Source organism: Ochotona princeps, chromosome 3 (assembly GCF_030435755.1).
Source record: "Ochotona princeps isolate mOchPri1 chromosome 3, mOchPri1.hap1, whole genome shotgun sequence".
NCBI classification, from domain to species: domain Eukaryota; kingdom Metazoa; phylum Chordata; class Mammalia; order Lagomorpha; family Ochotonidae; genus Ochotona; species Ochotona princeps.
This window is the reverse complement of record NC_080834.1, coordinates 15808294-15827999: the sequence shown is the minus strand read 5'-3', so window position 1 is coordinate 15827999 and position 19706 is coordinate 15808294. Positions and strand designations below refer to the sequence as shown.

At 41.5% G+C, this 19706-nt stretch overlaps 1 protein-coding gene and 1 long non-coding RNA gene across 2 annotated transcripts in view; one reads left to right on the top strand and one right to left on the bottom strand.

Annotated features, from left to right (window-relative positions):
* The window catches only part of VEPH1 (ventricular zone expressed PH domain containing 1), a 186772-nt gene that overhangs the window by 121496 nt on the left and 45570 nt on the right, over positions 1 to 19706 (top strand). The window contains exons 10-11 of the mRNA XM_004598571.4: positions 15982 to 16121; positions 18210 to 18344. Coding sequence (XP_004598628.2) covers positions 15982 to 16121; positions 18210 to 18344 — 275 coding nt within the window. The remainder of the gene's footprint in view (positions 1 to 15981; positions 16122 to 18209; positions 18345 to 19706) is intronic.
* The window catches only part of LOC131479883 (uncharacterized), a 43715-nt gene continuing 24084 nt past the window's right edge, over positions 76 to 19706 (bottom strand). Inside the window, exons 2-3 of the long non-coding RNA XR_009245142.1 lie at positions 2789 to 2924; positions 76 to 183 (exon numbers count right to left, since the gene is read on the bottom strand). This is a non-coding gene — a long non-coding RNA (uncharacterized LOC131479883). The remainder of the gene's footprint in view (positions 184 to 2788; positions 2925 to 19706) is intronic.

Below are 19706 nucleotides of genomic sequence, written 5' to 3'. Positions count from 1 at the left end.
AATGCGGATTTCATTATTTGTAGCTTTTGTCTACAAATGTGATCATATGACCCTGTTACCTGTTTTCTCATCACTGATGTCAGTTTCAGGGGACACTTGTTTATTCTGCTTCCTCTCATGGTGCCTGTAGATGGTAATACAATATGTAGAAAGCATACCAATAAGTCATAACTGGTGAATAGACTGTTGGGGAAATAAAGAGAGTTTGTGGATTCTCTACATTTGTAGAACTACCTTGTCACAGCTTGTCAACAAAAAACAGAAATAGCAAGCTGCCAAAGTTTGTCAAGCAACAATGTTATATCCTACACATTACTATGCAGTATTCATTGTCCCAGTATAAATAGTGTCCCTATTTTTAAGACACTATTTCAAAACATTGATGCTTTCAAATGCCGTGCACGCCTCAAAATGACAGCCTCGCTTCTGAAAAACCTTCATGAACCCGTTTCTTATATTACGTGGCAGTTATGTGCACACTTTTTTTCCAGTTGAACATTTAGTGAAAGTAACTTTTGCAGTAAAGTTTAGGCCACCTTGACAATGAATTAAAAAAAATATTTTCAAATACCCTAGCCATTCACCTATTACGTTTCTCAAAGGAATGGAACACTAAAAGCAAAAATGTTTGTATCAGATTTATTATTGGTGGTGTAGTTGTTATTCAATTAAATTTTTAGATGTGTCCTATATCTAAGATGATGGAACGCAATGGATTAAAAGGAAATTCTTTGGCCATTCCCTGGTAGAACACATTTCTTTTCTGCTCATAACATTCCCTTTGACATTAAAATTAAAGGTAATAGTTTCAAAAATTTTAGCATTTTCAGGTTTTAAGTACAGAAGAAAATTTATTTTGTACCTTATCAGTTTGTGTTCTAGATCCATGATTGGAAGGGTTTTCTGTGAAAGGCCAGGTCATAAATATTTTTGATCAGGGGCAAGTCATTTGATTTCTGTTGCAACTACTCACTTATGCAATCTCAGATAACAGTTGTGGGTATAACAATGGGGGAATTTCTAAATAATGCATTATTAGGCAATTTCCTCACAGAGTGTCCTTCCACAAGCTAAGATGACCACTCTGTCACCTGACATTAAAATCTTATGGAATCCCTTCATGCCTGTAGTTCATCATTGATTGAAATATTGTTGTGTGAATCATGACCACATAAATGGATTGTCATGACTGTGTTCCAATAAAACTTTACTGAAACAAACCAGCAGTGAGGTGGACTTGGCCCATGGGCAGTAATTTGTCAATCCTTGCCCTAAATTGTAAGTTTTCTGGACCATCATGGTCATTGGAAATTTTATGCTAGATGACCTTTGAGAGTTTTTCTGCCCCCACACAAAACTTCCAGTAAAAATGGTTAATGGAACACTTTTATCTCCACTATCACTAAAATAACACTTGAATGATAAGAGAGGAATTAGAAGGTATTATATCAAGAGGATGGGGAAGAAAAGAGACAAAGATGTCAACACAACATCTGGCACAGTAAAGTAGAGGCAAGATTGTTCAGTGAGTTTGCAGTGCCTAGGTAAGGTGACTTATGAGCCAACAGAAGCACTGCATGAGAAGAATTTTTATAGTTCTTCCAGAGGTGATTGGAGGGGGAAAACATACCTACTGGGAAAAGTTGGCTCCTAATCTGATACAGTTTTGTGAGGTACCTCATGTGTAAAACTTCATGTGCAGAATTGGAAAGGAATGACATCTGTCTCTAACTGTACACATCTTGGTATTCAGAGGGTTTCTGGAAGAAGGACAACAGTATCAACATTAACTAACAGCTTAACATGCAATATGTATACTACTGCTCTGAAACCCCTTTCCTCTCTCTTCTAAGACACAAGGGCAATATCTGCTAATATTTGCAGTCACCCCTGGCAGCCATTGAGGAAATTCTATCATGTGAGGAAGGGGTGGAAAATCTGGAGGCTACACATGACAGAAAGCAGGCTTCTGCGAGCTCATTTGCATGTCTGGATCTCCGTCCACAGAAAGAAGGGGCAGACAGAGGTGACTGGTAGCCATGGAGTCCAGCAGGCTATGTGAGTGTCTCACTGTACCACCCTGCCTGAGTCCAGCAGACAAAGGCTGGGTGCTTGATAATGACAGATGAAACATCAGGGTCTCGGGGGTTGTCCATAGCAGGCTTCACCAACTCAGCCTCTGACTCCACTCTCCTCTTCAAATAGTGGTGGGTAAGGTTGGCTGATGATTTTTAAGAGAAGGATACATTTTGTGCTCTGTTCCCTCTTTTGTCCCATAGTAGACACTGAATTGATTCAGGTCCAGTGAGTGCCATTCAAAGGGAAGACATTGACTCCTTGGGTTACTATTACTGCCACTGCCAGGATTATCTGTTCTTTGGTCTTCCGTCTTCTCCTCATCTCTGATGTCGTCGGACCTCAGTTCATTCTACCTTCATTTGTGCCTATCCCAGGCGCATTCCTTTCACTCTTTTAGTTGATCTACTCTCTTTGAGAATGCAAAAAAAAATCTCCACAAAACTGAAAACCTTCCAATAACTCAATATTCACAGATTTGGATTTCATAATAGCAGCTTTTCAGAGAGAATTTCATTAGCTTTCAGTGTTGTCATATTGATGAAAGTGATTAGGGAGGGAGCTGGCTACCGAGTGTCATCTTTGACAGAAGAGAAAGCTAAAATAAGATCAAACTTTGCAGTCCCACTCCCCCTGTGGAGTAGGAAGCAAGGGATATATGTAAGACACAGTGAACCTTTCTGGGTAATGAGCTGTTTCTTCTGCCACTTACCACTAGATGTCCTTGTCCGTCCCTGGAGGTGTCTGGTTCTCTAGCCTTATGGATTTACATTCTTGTGGATGTCAAGGGCACCTGTGCTCCCAGGACCATCTGCCAGGCCATCTGCAGCAACCTGTGGTTGTTTACCCTGCAGTACGAGAAGTAATTGTCGTGTTTGGGGGAATGGCAGGCATGTGCCATATTGCACCTGCAGGAAGAGCTTTGATCATCACTCACAGTGAAGTGCACAAAGGATCAGCAGAGAGTGGAGGATGTTTTAGAACCTTAGAAAGAAGTACAATTAACCCCATCACTTCCTGGTGTACTCTTTTTTTAATCCCTTAATTCTTGCAGCACAGTGCAATCACATGGTTTCCTGTAAATCATGGACCTCGTTTGAACTGCTTTTTGGGAATGTGATTTCTTAAAGCAGAGGAATCTTTTGAAAGTCGTCATTCTTTGCACATGTAGGAAATAGACGACTCCTGTGCCCGCAGTTTTATTCTCAAGGTGTCTAATGCATCTCAAGGGTCATTTAGCTTAAATTGGCTTTGAAGTCATCTATCATGATTTAGGCTTATGCAATTTTAGGAAGAAAAAAGGCCACCAGGACTTCTGTGGTCTTTTGTGGACTGTGAAATCAGGTCCCAGTTCACCTCAACTGTCACTTTCTATCTGCCAACTCTATTACCTTGGTTCTTTACTGCTTTGGGCCCAGATATGAACCACTTAGTCCCACACCATCTGACTCCCTCTCTCCTGCTTGTCTGGAGGTCTCCATAAAAATGGCCCTTTCTAAGAGCAGTTCTCTGAGTCCTCCTCTCCAATCCAACATAGTTGCTCCCATATTGTTCTTTCAGTGTATGTGTGTGTTTTCTTCAAAGCTCTTATATTTGTGTTTTTGTTTGTTTGTTTGTTTATAAGAGAGACAGAGATCTCTCATCGCTGGTTCACTCTCTAAATGTCTGCAGCAACTGGGCCTGGACCAGACCAAAGCCAGGAGAAGGGAACTCAATGCAGCTCTCCCACACGGGTGGCATGGACCCCAAAAGTCACCTATTGCCTCCAAGGGTGTTTATTATCAAGAAATTAGAATCAGAAGCAGAACCGGGACTTGAGCCCAGGCATTCCCACACACAGTTTCTTTGGGTGCAAGATAGCAAATGAAATCAACCTCACTCAAGCAGATGGTTTCCTATTTTGTTACAGCAATTGCATCAGTGAAAAGTAAAGCATAACATGGTGCAAACCATGAAAGTACTCCCTTGAAGATTCCAGTGGTCATTATAATCTGCTGAAACGTTTTCCTTACAACCAAAATTGTATTTTATAAAATGACTTCCAAATACATGCTTTAACCTCATAATCGACTACATAAAATTAGTTGCCTTCCATTCAGTGAAACCATGACTTTGTAATGGCAGCCACACAACTATGAAATCAATTTAGAATAGAATGATGGATATCTTAGGAAATCCAGGCATGCTTAGAAGCTACTAAAGACTACTTCCAGCAAGAGCATCAGCAACATTGACCCAGGTGACATAAACTAGATGGAGGCCCTTGCCTCCCTACACTAACTGACCTTACATCATCAAGACTCATAGTAATACATGCTGCTCTTCGCAGGTACACTGTTGAAGTCACTGGACAGCACCCAGCCAGTCTCCATTGAGAACTACCACCTGAAAGGGAACACTGAGCTAAGTGACTCAGAGTCAGACCGTTGCAGGCTCATCCTTCCTTCCTTGGGGTATGAGTGAGAGAGAGGATACACACTCCATTTTCATGGAGTTTAATAATAAAATGTCCTGAAATTTCCTGACCTCAATTTTGTTGTTATAAGTTTTTCAGAATTGCAAGGCATTTTGTATCTCATGAAATGGTACCTACAATGGATCGTGACATGCCTGCCTCATTTGTCTCTGCAGAATCTTTTATACATTTCTGCTTGGTAGAGCCAAATGCTTATTTATAGCATATGGGATTCCATCAGTTCCATGTGACCACAAATGACTCTGTAATGTTGTAAAAAATCAGTTACATTATCATCATGAAAAAAGTATGTGTTTAAGATTCATAAGATTCCAAATTGGGGCTCGGCAGCGTGGCCTAGTGGCTAAGGTCCTCGCCTTGATCCCATATGGCCGCTGGTTCTAATCCCGGCAGGTCTACTTCCTCTCTATCTCTCCTCCTCTCAGTATATCTGACTTTGTAATAAAAATAAAAATAAATTAAAAAAAAAAAAGATTCCAAATTTAATTTTAAGCCTAAAAACTCTGCAAGCTTCTGTGAAAATATCCCAGATTCATTTCTGATAATGTTGATATTGACTACTTTATTTCTTAACTATTTGAACACCTATTTGGTGACTATCAAGCATGTGTAGTAGGATAGGATCTGTGTTTGGGTAAGTGCTACCTCAAGTCCCTCTTGCCAGAGCTCAGTTAGACTTACCACGGTAGTTACAAGGTGCATACTTAGTGATGCTGCCACAGATTCACTGGGGAGGTTATAAAGAGGTAGTACTGTCACTTAGAGATAAGACCAGAGGCTGGAATTGTGGTGTAGCAGATAAAGCTGTGCAGCCGTAGGGAGTGGCCCAGCTAAGGGAAGATCTCTCTCTCTTTTTGTGACTCTCCTTCTTTCTCTGTAACATCTGCCTTCAAATAAAAATAAGTAAATACTTTTAAAAAGCTGTCCTATAATACAGATGGATTTTAAGTATCTCAGAAGTTACCAGCAAATTCTGGGACATAAATGTCTCCTGTTCATCCTATGATTCCCAGACTCCCCTCCATAAGAGAGGTCCTATAGTCAAGAAAAATAAGGACAACACAGACCTTATTAATACAGAAACATTTTATGTAACACCAAAATAAAGTCATCATCATCTAGGATATGGGGAAATTGAACCGTAAGCTCTGCTGTGATTTCAAGCATTTTGGGTCTCAAATTTGTCAAGAAAAGAAGAACTTCTGGACTGGGCCCATCGCAATTCTGTCTGATATGAGGGAATCATTTCGATCTTTAGGATTTGATGATTTTGAACTACACCTGGTATCGGATTCTTACACATGGCCAATCTCCAGGTTCATAAAGATTCTGGGCACAGGAGACGCTCCAAGGCGCCCTGCTGAGTCAATGTTGCCGCTGGTCTCCGAAGTTTGTGACATCCCATGAGCCAGCGGGAAATAGCCGAGTTAGGGACAAGTGGATTCTACTCATTTTCACTCGGTTCTTTGGTAGGTCTTTCTGTCTTCAGCAACAGAACCAAACATGTAGCTGGTTATTGCACATTTACTAAAAGTTTGAATTTCTGGAAGCTGAATAACATTACGACTCTATTTTATGATGTAACTTTCTATAGGCAGTAATGAAAACATGAAGGTAGAAATAATGGACCAGAATTCATGTTTTTTAATCAACTCTATTTAGTGCTAATTATGATAATTTAATGCCGTCATTACTGGATTATAGGTCACTAAATGAAAAAAAATTAACAAGTTACACATAAGCACACGTTGGAAAAGCAATGGATGAGACTGAATATTTTAAAAATACGTTGACTTGAGTCATGTAAAACATGAATTCATTGAAAAATAATTTCATGAAGTTTCCTTTTGCCACAGACATCCAAGAGGCAATTATTTACTTAGTTAAAAAAAATAATCAAGTTAGCTGGACTTCCTCCGAAAAGAAGTGTGAGCCTGAATGGGATTATGTCACCTCACTCAGCTCTACTGTTAAGTACAAAACCACGATAGACCTGGCTCTGACTTGGAAGGTTCTCTCAGAGCTCATTGTGCAGAGCCACACTCTGCCCATGGCCCCAACTAGGATGAGTTCTCAGGAAAATTATCTACCAAGAACCTCTGCTCTGCTGGCTCCTGTCTGCTCCACAATAGGCACAAAGGTGACCCATGAAAAATGAGCCTCGGAGGTTTTGTCTGCCTGTGTGTATGAGCTATGCTTTCATTTAAGCTGGGCCACCTGGAAATGGCTCTCCTTCCAAGGGATCCCTTCCCCTTGATGTGCCACAGCCGGTCTAAGAAACTCACTTTTCCCAAACCATAGCCCAAAGATGGAGAGTTAGGGCCCATTTCTCATAACTTTATACTTCTCCCTTGCTGCTCACAATTTTCCCTGCCAGAACTAAAAATCCTTCTCTTGTCCTTACCTCTTTAAAATAGCATTTCTTTTAACAAGAAAAAAAAAAAAGAAATGAGGCATCACAAATCAGGGATCCTGTGGTCTAAATCCTACATACTCTGGTATTGATAAACTAAAAGGAGTCAAAGACATTTAGAAAAGTCTTTCCTTGAGCCAAAATCCCCACTTGCTATTGCCCTGAAGGGTAAAGTCTAGCCCGTGGGCTTCTTTGGTACACTTCTTTTTTTCTTAAGATTTATTTATTTTTATTAGAAAGACAGATATACAGAGAGGAGGAGAGACAGGAAGATCATCCGTCCGCAGATTCACTCCCCAAGTGGCGCACAATGGCCAGAGCTGCGCCGACCCACAGCCGCGGGTCTCCCACGCGGGTGCAGGGACCCAAGGCCGTGGACTGTCCTCGACTGCTTTCCCAGGCCACAAGCAGGAAGCTGGATAGGAAGTGGGGCTGCCAGGATTAGAACTGGCATCCATATGGGATCCCAGCGTGTTCAAGATGAGAACTTTAGCCGCCTGGCCACCGCGCCGGGCCCATTTGGTACACTTCTAACTAAGCCTGCGCCATCACCAATCCCGCACCTGCTCTACTGCTGGGTACGCTGAGGCATCAGCGAACCAAGACTGTCAACTACCAACGGCAAAAGAGAACAACATTCAAAAGTATGTTAGCTCTGTGGTCATCAGTGAGATATCATTTAATTAGCATTAACAAGTACAACTTTTATTGTATTATTTTTTTAATTACATAAGTACAAAATCATAGCAGAATTTTTGAATTCAGAAACACACTCATGTGTCCCTGAATGACAAATGGGTCCAATTCCCAAATTCCCCTCCACAAGAGAGGTCTTAGAGTGGAAAAAAAAGGGGACAATACAGACCATATTAATGTAGAAACATCTTATTTAACATCCAAACAAAGTCCTCATAAACTAAGACATGGGGAAATTGAATCGTTAAGTTTTGCTATGATTTCAAGTATTTTTAATCTCAAAAGTATTTTAAAGTGTGAAGCCCATTCTACATTTTTCTAAAAACTTGTCATTTCTGTCTGACTTCAAAAACATGTTTTATTTCCTTTGGAAAAGTTTCAATCAGGCAAAATACCTGTTGCATTCTTACTATTTGTCCTTCTTGATTTAGGACGGTTACATAGCTAAATAGCAGTGTTCTTTATTCATTCTCTGCCCGTGTTTTGAATCACATCTGTGTCTTTGAAATTCATCAAAAAAGAATTAAACAGGAGATGGAAGAAATGACTTCAAAGGCTGCTGTCTTACCAGTGTCAAGCAGCAGGAGAAAACCTCCTCTAAGGATGCTGTTGTCACCTGTCCTGCTCTGGGTACCAAAGCCTGCCCTGCTAGTCCTGGGCACAGGTAACCTTGCCGGAGCAGTCATCACCAACAGTGAGTCTCCATAGTCTCACATGGACTAAGAGATTCAGAGATAAAAAAAAAAAAAACTACATAAGCTCATTCCAGAAACTGAATTATTATATTATCTCACAATTCAGTTTCTGCATATGAACTAAGAAAAATTTAAGCCAGGGCCCCAAAATAGCATTAGTGTACTTATGCTTGAAGCAGTCTTACTCACAGTGGTTGAAAGCTATCATCACCCCAAATGCCCACTGAAAGAAAGATGCATCAGCAAAATCTGAGCAATACTTTAGCTTCTGTGATTTTCCTTCTCAAACTGCAGTCATTGTCTAGTTATTAAAAATAAATGAATAAATAAATAAATAAATAAATAAACAAACAAATCCCAATTTAGGGACATTCCACAAAGCACTTGAAAAAGTCAAAGTCACCAAAAACAGGGAAAATCTTAAAAATGTCGTAGCCAGAGGAGCCTAAGGACACACACTGAGTAAACTCCATGCAGTAGTTTGAATGGGATTCTAGAACAGAAAGGGAATATTAAGTAAAAACTAAGGAAACCAGCATGAACAATGGACTTTCGTTTATGATATTATCAACATTGATTCATTGCTTGAAACAAATGGACCGCATTAAAATAACATGGTAATATAGAAGAAACTGGTTGTCTAGCATATGAAAAACCGTAATATAGTTAGTTTTATTTTGCAAATCTAAAAACACACTATTCTAAAATAAAAATTTCAAAATGCCTTTCAAATATTTGTTTGTTTATATGCATGCATTCATACATACATACAAACACACACAGATACGGAGAGAGTTCCTGTGCACTGTTTCATTCCCCAAGCTCCTGCAGTACCTGACACCTGACCAGGTGGATACTGGGAGCCAGAAGTCAATCCACATCTCCCACATGAGTGACAGAAGCTCAGAACTGGAACAATCATCTGCAGCCTCACAGGACATTCATCAGCTGGAAGCTGGAGTAGGGAACTAGAGCCGGGTCTGAATCCAGGCACTCCAGTATGGAATGTGAATACTCCAATCGGTATCCTAACCATTTGGTCAAATATCCAACTTTTGACGACTTTTACTCCAAAAAAAAAGTAATAATAATGTACATATTTGGGGAATTTTAACCATACAACATAACAAGCAAAATAATTAACTTTGGTCTTTAGAAAAAAAATAAATTAAATCCTTTGATTTTTGGAGAAAGAAGCCACATTCTGCCAAAAAAAAGAAGAAATAACTGTCAGATCTGCTTGACTATGGAAAGGGCTACACGTGTGAGAAAGCCTGAGCCCTTCAACACTTAAGAAAAAGAAGTAACCTTTTGGACATCGATTCTTCTAAAGTGATATACAAAAAGCTCATGGAAAATACATACTCCAGAAAAAAAATATGAATGGATTTGGAAATTTTTACATCAAAATAAAATTATCTGTAAACTTAGTTTTTGCCAGAAACTGCTTGAAATAGTTTTATAATGAATATATTTTAATGATGTAGATACTATAAACATTCCACCTGAAATCACTCAGAGTACTGCACCTTGCACACTGATTTTTAGGGGTCCCTTTTCTTTCTTCTTCACGTTTTCTCCAAGCTTAAAATCTTGGTCATTTTTCAAGTTCCACCTAAAATATCACCTCCATGAATTCTCCTTGTTCCTTAGAGTGAATTTTTCTTTGAGCAGTCAGCAGCTGGGTGTCCTTCCACTATCTCATGGAATGTAAACAGTTGGTAGCCATTGTTCACAGATGTTTCTACCATTTGACTGCAGTCTTCTTAAGCGTAAGATCAATCTTGTGGCCATTAAAACTTTGAGCTCATCGTCTGACATCCATCCATCATCCATTCATTCTTATCTCCCACAGTTATTTACTGCATGTGTACCGCTCTATACAACTGAATAAATAGGAAGGAATGAATAAATAGGAAGGAACAGCTAAACTTTAATGTTGGAAGGAAATGTTTCTAATCTAGGAAAGTTCTGGGGAAAAAAGGGAGGGGGCAAAGATGAAGGGCAAAACTTGATACAAACCAGGTTTTCTGAAAGCATCAACGGAAGCCTTGTATCACAGAACTGATTTATCTTCACAGCCTGTGCCTGTGCTTCTGAGGAAGGGTCTCTCCTGTATATTTGACCATTTCATCAGACCTAAGACTCCTGTGGTTTATATACAAAAAGCTGACAGACTTAGGATGGGTGAAATAAATCTAATTAATGTTCCTTTTCAAAAGAAAACATGAATGAGCAATAGGAAAGTAGGGGAAAGAAAAAGATATTAGAGTAAAGACTCCGAGTCCAATTTACAACTGTCAAGATATCTACATGGATTCTTTGAAAAGAACACATAGTCTCTTTTGGAATGTTCTGTAGAAGCAAAACATATTGCTTGCTCAGCGTATACCTTGCACCTAGAGTTATTCAAAATACAACCTGTGCTTTGTGCCCTTACGGAATACTTGCTTACTTGCTTTCCTATTTATTTGGTATAGATTCATTTAAAATCAATTTTCAGAATATCAGTGCTAATTTTAAAAAAATTATTGTGGTCAAATAATTTCCAGTAGGTTCATTTGAAGTGAACATTGTTCTCTACTGCAGCCCCGCAGGTCTTTGTCACTGCCTGGTCTCTCGGTCTGTTTCAAACTCCCTTTCCACCTACGACTGGTCACTCTCCAAATCCATACGTGACGTATGATTGTATGCATGGATATTAAATGGTTAATATCACACAGGTAGTTCTCTACTATATAAACGTCTTAGAATCACAGAAAACTATTGATTATTAAGATGTCTATGTACATCTCTAACTTTCCCTCTGAAATTATTATTTTGTTTCCAAGACCTTCTCCTCCAATGCATTATTTCCCACTCTTCCATATCTCGTTCCAACTTTTCCTGAAAACTCTGTTACTTCACACTGAACCCAGAGGATAATCAGACTGGACAAGTCAGCCCCATCCACTAACGAGTTTGATCCACTGTCTTAGCATGGACTCGTAGGCTTCCATCACCTTTTAAGAAATGCTAATCCACTGCCACTTTTTAAGAATAGAGCATACTGAATCTATTCAGTTTCAAAACATTTTTTTTAATTCAGATTGTTCCCGGTGCTGTGGCCTGGTGGCTAAAGTCCTGCCCCGCACACGACAGGATCCCATATGGGTGCTGGTTCTAATCCCTGCAGCCCTGCTTCCAATTCACTTCCCTGCTTGTGGCCTAGGAAAGCAGTTGAGGACAGCCCAAGGCTTTGGGACCCTGCACCTGCATGGGACACCCGGAAGAGGCTCCGGGCTCCTGACTTTGGATCAACTCAGCTCCGGCCATTGTGGTCACTTGGGGAGTGAATCATCAGACAAAAGATTTTCCTCTCTATCTCTCCTCCTCTGTATATCTGACTTTGCAATAAAAAACAAATCTTTAAAAAAATTCAGATTAATTCTGAAAATAAAATCTCAAGCAGACTAGAACTCAAAACATCTCAGTGTGATGTTAGCTCCGCTGAGTTTAAATCCTGGCTCTGCCCTAGTTGAGCATTGCTTTTCCAGATATGAGCATTGCACTGTATTCATCTGTCCAGACACTGTTTAGCTATCTGACAAGTATCGAGATATAATGGTGAACAAGCTGATGCTAAGGTTTTGCTAGAATAACATCTGCAAAATAGAAATGAAGATGCCAGCCACCACGTGCACGTGGTGAGCTGTCCCCGGGCCTGCCTGGGCTCCAGGGGCTGCTCCCTTTGGGGTGAGTACACCGAGGGGGCAGGTCTCCAAGACTGGGCAGGTCCGGGGCCCACCCACCACTCTCATTGGGCAGTGAATGGGATTGGGGAGGGGAGCAACCTTGGGCCTGGGGTTTAAACTTCCAGCAGCCTCCTGACTGCCGGTGAGTCTCAGGACTGGGCGTCTCATGGCTGGATCCCAGACACCAGCCACCTCGTGCACATAGTGAGCTGTCCCCAGGCGGCCAGTGTGCCTTTTGGCGCCAGGCTCCGCCTGCTGGCTGCCCAGCCTGGATCTCCCGGGTTTTGGTTCTTTGAATCGCTGCTTAGGTAGTTCCAGGGTGAACCCACTGTGCTTCTAGGAAGTGAATCTATCGTAAAGATTCCCAATGACAGTAATGCTTCCTTTGAAGAACTTGTAATCACTGAACAATTCTGACCACCAAATACCAGTCCATGCAAAAGCTATGGCTCGGGGCTTGTCCAGCAGAATCATATTCTGTTACCTGACATGATGATGGATCAGGAAAAGGGTCACTTTAAGCAGGGCCATTACATTAACTAGCACCCGAGAACCATATATGGGGGTGGATTCTGTGGGGTTTGTGTGGGCCAAACCCTGTGGAAATTCTAGCCCCACTGGTTAGCTCAAGAGTTGGGGTGGTGATGGACTAAGGTAGGTATGAACAAGGAGCCTGCCATCACTCACAGGTTAAGGAACCCACAACAGTCTGGACTGGTCAAGGCAGCAGCACCCAAATGTGCATCCTGAATAGGGTGTGGGATGGGCCAGGCTACAATGTTCACCAGCTCATACAAGGCCAAATTGAAGGCCAGACTTTGCCGGAACCTGGCCAATGGAATGTATGGGAACTGGGTCTGGGAGTGGATTAAGTGGAGGAACTTAGGAAACTCCCTTGGTGAGTCATAGCTCCTGCTGGTGAACATGTGGTCCAGACCTGGGGGTCAGACGAGCTGGGCAAAGTAGCTCCAACAGCTGGCCAATGTGTGAATTGGTAATGGAACAGGGTGGACCGGGCTGGACTGAGCAAACCTTAGCCCACAAGTGAAACTAGAGACCAGGATGGAGCACAGGTCATGCCGAGCTAGGCTCTTGTACCTACTGGTCTGCGTGAGCCAGGAATGCTAAGCCACAGTGTCTAAGGCAGAGGCCAGGACAAGTGAGGGACTGAGACAAGCTGAGTCAGAGACACCACTGGCATGTGCATGATCTACATCTGGGAACAGGCCCATTTGGGGTGCTAAGGGGACAACCCTAGCTGGGTTGAGGTTCCCACCAAGGGGCGTGTGGGTTGGAATGAGGGCTGTGTTCTGATCAGGAAACAGTTGTAGTCTCCCTTGGCACAAGTGTGGACTGGGATTGGACGCACCAAGTCAGGCCAGACTCCAACACCCTCTAGTGTCCTGGAGGACCAGGGTAGATGTGGGATGGACTAGGCAAGGTCTCAACCCCTACTGAGCCATGTGTGAGCCATATGTGGATATGGACGAGCCATGGCTGGGCTGAAACATCAAACAGCAAGGACCAGTTTGGGTTGAAGGCCAGTCAGGAAAAGCTACTGTTCCTGCTAGGCTCATGGACCCCCTGGTATGCACAAAATCTGGCATTGGGAGAAGTTCTGATGGAGGAGCCTGGGCAACTCCTCTGTCAGGACACAGACCTGGCAGGTAAGCACAAGCAGCATGATAGGAAACAGCCCAGACCAGGCCATGGAAAGCTGCCCACTGGCATACATTTGGCATGGGTCGGGGGCAGACCAGGCTGAATCAGTTCATGTCATCCACTGGCAAATCCAAGCACCAGAACAGTGTGGGTTGAGCCAGATTCGGTCACAACAAAAACTAATGCACAATACGGAATGCCAAGGTGAGGTTGCCTGTACCGGATGTGACTGTAGCACCCAACCAGCACACGTGAGAACCAGGAAAGGAGGCGGCGGAGCTGGCAGGGGGAATAAGGGGGGATTCCCTTGCTGGATAGCTACTGCCACTGGAGAGCATGAGCTGGGATGGGGGCAGACCAGACTAAGCAGGGCTACAACACCTGTGTGCCTCACGTGGACTAGATCAGGGAAAAACCAGGCTGAGCTGATTATTCCTACTGGTGCAAACAAAATTAGAGTGGGTGAGGGTTGTTTGGACTTAGCCACAGCATCAGCTGGCAGAAGCTGGGATCTAATTCTGTCAAGTCAAACCACAGAACTACCTGGAGAGTGCATAATCCAGGAGTGGAAGAGGCCTGGGAGGGAAATAGTGTGCTCCTCTCTCTTGGGTTACCACTTCCACGGAAGGGCAAGGGGACTAGGACAGGGGCTGGGGTGGCTAGACAGATACCCAACAGCATCTGTGTGGGCTGCATAGTGGAACTGGTTGGATGGAACAAAGTTTAATACCCATTGACATGTACGAGAGCCGAATGTGATTTGGGATAGATTGGACTACTGCTACACATACTGGCAAACCAGGGTAGGGGGGCAGGTCTGGTGGGGGTTATTGTGGGTCGCTCAAACTAGGCTGCAGCTCCCACTTGTGTATGCGTGGGCCGAGTATGTGCTGGGCAGAACCAGGCTGGGCGGCAACACCCATTGGTTCCAGTGCAAGACAGAGATGGAAACAGAACCAACCCAGCGATTGCACCACCAGCTGATCAGGGCAATGGACTGTGCTGGGCCCTGTACTTGCTAGTACATACAAGAATATGGTCTGAGAACACCTCAGACAAAGTTTCTTTGGGGATCTCCCCATTTGAAATGCTGGACTCAGAACCCTAACCAAGAAAAAACAGAAGACATAACAGGTCAATCAACCATCTCAGCTATAATGTTGGCAGCGAAACACTGGGCAAACAGAGACTCTATGATGGACTATGTTAATCAGTGGATTCATCAAAGACCTCATCGTGCTTGGGGTGGCAAGATTGGCAGCGATTCACAACTGTTGAACTATCAAAACCACTTGAGCAAGAACCTCGGAGCATGCCCTACATCCAGGACCTGGGGAGGGTGGGAAATTGGGTGGGCCTTCTCCCTTAATACCTCCCTTTAAACATGAAGGAAACAATATGGAAATAATAGTCTTACCCACTTTCCTATAGTGCTTGAACCTTTTTACCCTAATTAACTATGCAAAGATTGTCAAAAATAAAAAGTAATTTAAAAAATAGAAATGAGAACAATTTTCTTGTAAAGCTATAACAACGAAATGCAACCAGCTTTTCATGGCACATGGAAATCAGTCAGTTATATCATATTTAACTCAGGGTCTTGCACATAGCAGAAAAACTCATATTTGGCTTGTTCATTGCATCTATTCTTTGACTGTATCCACGTGAAGCTTTTCCTGCTTCAGCTCCATACCACCACCACCTACAACTTTCTTGTCCCTACATGTAGCTCTCCTTAAGTTGTCCTGCTGAAGCTCTTCAGCAGGACAGTTCCTATGGAGCCACAGCCATGGTCTGAGTTTGAAGTTGTGCCTGTGTCAGTTCACCCCCACGTCGCCACCACCAGCACACCACCAAAGTATGACATGCACAGTTCTTAGTGCACCATTCACTGCCCTGAAACTTCCAGGATTTCCTCCATCCTTTTGTCTGTTCTTCACAAACATCCAATCAAGCGAGAAGACTTTATCTTCCACTGGAGTTTCTTGGAGATTCCTCACACATCATTAACTTAAACAAGTCAATGATGAATAGAATACAGCCTATTTAAAGCATCTTCATTTAAATCTACTTTCCATGTACTGGATCCATTCTCAAATATATTCTTGCTTGCCATTGTTAACTCTCACTTTGAAATCTGAAGATTTTTCCAAAGGTGTTTGTATATTAAAGAATGAAATGTAACTGTGGAAATACCTAAGGTCTAACATTTGTGTTTTTGTTTTCTAGATACAGTAAGAAGTTGTGTGGCAAAGTTATTCTTCACCTGCTCCCTGAAGGGACACTACTGCCTGTACAGCAAATCCAGTTTTATCCTCATCAGCCAAGAACCTCAGCCGTGGATCCAGATCATGTTCCTGTTTCAGCAGGTACGCATAATTCCCATCCACCAGGCTCCTTAGTGAGCTGGTAGGATAGGAGTTTGCATTTATTTTTACCATTTTTTTTAAGATTTACCTACTTTTATTGGAAAGGCATATTTACATAAAAAGGAAATACAGAGAAAGATCTTCCATCCATTGATTCACTCCCTAAATGGCCACAACAGCCAGAACTGAGCCAATCCGAAGCTAGGAGCTAGGAGTTTCTTCCACCTAGGTGTAGGTTCACAAGGCTTTGGGCCATCCTCTACTGCCTTCCCAGGCCACAAGCAGAGAGCTTGATGGGAAGTGGAGCAGCCAGGGCATGACCTGGTGTCCATATGGGGTGGCATGAATCAGTGCCCATATGGGATCCCAGCACTTGCAGGGGGAGGAGGATTACAGCTAATTGAACCATCGCACTGGAGGCCCAAGGAGTCTTCTCAAGAACACTTGATGATCTCTCACAGGGAGCAGCTCACATATTGACAGGAACCAAACTGCATGTAAACATAAACACCAACACTGATTTTTTTTCTTCTATTTGCTAAAACAGTGACCTTAGCTTCCTTTTCACTTACTTGTATTTTTCAAGTAATTTTCATCAATGATTTTGTATGTAGTTTTATCATTGGCTTTGTTTTTAACAGTTGTCAGATTTCTGAAACCAAACCAAAAAACATTTTTCCTTTCAGTATTTTTTTAACTGACTTTGATTCTTTCTCTTTAACCAAATCATCCATCACATCAGTTTGAGTCGTTTCTTCTGTGTTCATTTTATTGCAATGATTTCTTTCTTTTTACAAACCTTTGATATTATGTGGTCTCCTGGGTGAATACAGGCTTTTGGATAAATGAAAGTAAAACTTTGTCTTGATGATGACAAACACAGCCTTACTCTCATGTCCTGGGCCAGATTCTCTATCAACTTTACACATTCATGAAGGTTTCAAGTTCACAGGTTCCAGTTTAAATACTCCTCTTTCCTGCTCTTCTTTAACTGAAAACATTTAGGCTGTTTAAGTTTCTGATAACAATCGAGAAATTTACAGATGTGCCAACTATATAGTTCATGTAATCAGTTTATCCTAAACTTGTTAAATCTGCAATGCACTTACTCAGAATTCTAGATCCCATACCTTTTCCTAATAAAAATGTTCATTTTTATAATAGTAGTGAGATTTTGCTGAGAAAAAAATTCTACATACAGATTATCTAGAGTCTCATAATTAAATACTTACAAAGTCATTGACATAGAAAGTATAATTTTATAAGCCCAAATCTTAATCATATATAAAGATGAAAATAAATTCAAATGGCTGTGTACTCTTTATTGATGTCCTGCATGATTTTATGAAGTCATTCCCTGAAGCTAAAAGGTTTCTCACATTTTTGTGCATAATATCACAATATATAAATGATTACTAGACTCATCATTGATTGACAAGCATATAAATGTAAATCCTCCTTTAAAGGGGACTTTTCATTGACTTGATGAGATATATAAATAAATGTAATTTCTTCACAGTGACAATTTTATTTCCCAGAAATTCCAGAAAATGTTTCCTAAAACTTTAGGAATTTTCATCTGCTACATATTTTAGGATGAAAAGTGCCTCTTCCCTTACATACCCACTTATGGTGCTCATACTTCAGTCACTGTGTATAATGAACAGTTAATTTCTCTTCTTCATGATCTACTCTGAGTGGGCAAATTTTATTTCTATACTCTTAATTTCTTGTCTTCATTTACAGAAACTTGATATGAAAATAAATTTGAAAAATGTGTTTATATTAACAGCTTTCCAATTAAAGAATGTCTTTGGGAAATCATTGAGATAAGTATCAGCTGCTTTGGAAATTCTATTTAAATCTTTCCATTTTCTGTTGTAAAAATGGAAAGCCTGAAATATGCTTGCCTTTCAAGATAGATCAAGATTTAAACATTTTATTTAGATTTAAATCATGTTAGAGCTCAATCCAAGCCTAAACAGGGCCTTGAAATCACTCAAATGACAGAGATAATATACTCTCTCTCTTTCCCTCTCTTTTTTTCTCTCTTTCTCCCTCCCTCCCTGTACCCATCTACATTTTCAGAGCTTGTTTCCTGAGCCCTTGTCCATACAGAGTCATTCTATTCAATTTCTCAGAGCCCTCTGGGAGAAAACCCAGGCAGGCGATGCCCACAGCTTTGAAACCGCCATGATGGAGTCCACATTTCCACAGCCAAAGGTAAAAATATTTCTTTCTTGGACATTCATTTTTCAACCAAGATTCAAGATTGCCATGTAACAGCTTGCCATTTTCTTAACAGCACAATTTGTCTTTATTTTTCTTTTCTTTGCTATTATGAGAAAGCTCTTTTTTTACAAAAGATTTAATGTCTTTATTTGAGAGCAAGAAGCACAGAGAGGGAGGGACAGGAATAAATCTTCTAAATAAAAGAAGCTAGTGATTCACTCTCCAGATGGCTACAACAGCCAGGACCAGGTCAAAGTCTTCTTCTTAGGAGTTGATGTCCATGCAGACTCAGGACAGCATGCTATTGCTAGTCCAAGCCACTGTCCTTTGAAGCCTGTGGATTGCAGAGAACAGCTCTAGGGGAGCCACACAAAAACTGAATGTGCTGTGTGAAATAGCATACAACTTACACAAGAAGATGGTGTGCTGAAGGACTGAGAAGGAAGAGGGAATTGGGCTCCAGATTCCCTGGTGCTTTCCTGCCTTCCCTCCACACTGGCTCTCAGTCCGTTCTGCTCTGCAGACCCCACAAGCAAGAACAAGAAGATATGGTGATCAGGAAGTGAGAGGACATGATTCTAGTGAGAGAACGCTGATGAGTCATGAGGTGTTACGTGAGACACAGAGCATTTAGAAACATTGTTCTCAGCACACAATTATGACCTCCTGAGCAGGCAGCAACCAGAAAAAGACCAAAGTATGGAGCTAGACCCATCCATGAGGGTGAACCAGCCAAGCAGTCTTGTAGATGCATTGACATGCTCAGATTGTCCTAAGCCACGAGGTATAGACCTCAGTATAGGAGAGTATGATTAAAGGAAGTCTAACTAGAGACTTAGCAGAAATTCAAATCAGATACTCCAATATAAATACAGGAGTCCCAAGAGGCAGTTTAATCCCCTGTGCCACAACCAACACACTGTGGTTTGATTTATATATCCACCCCCCATAAAAAAAAATCACATACTAAAAATTAAACTCAGCATGGTAGTGTTAAGAAGTAGGGTTTTCTTAACCATCTTCTGTGATCACCTCATTGTCAATTCAATTTTAGTTTATACACAACATATAACATAATATACATAAAGTAACATGTTTTACATAACATCATATCCTCTTAAATTAACGCAAACATGTGGTATCTGACCTTTTGGGATTGGCTCATTTCCCTTAGCATTATGGTTTCCAGTTTGGCCCATTTGGCCACAAAGAACTTGTTTTTAACATAGTGGTTACTCAATACTATAACTATTAATTACACAACGAAGTTAATTGTTGCTGAGGGTATGTTGGAGCCTTTAATTGATCGGGTTGATAATCTGATGGTTCTGCCCTCGGACCAGACAGGGTCTC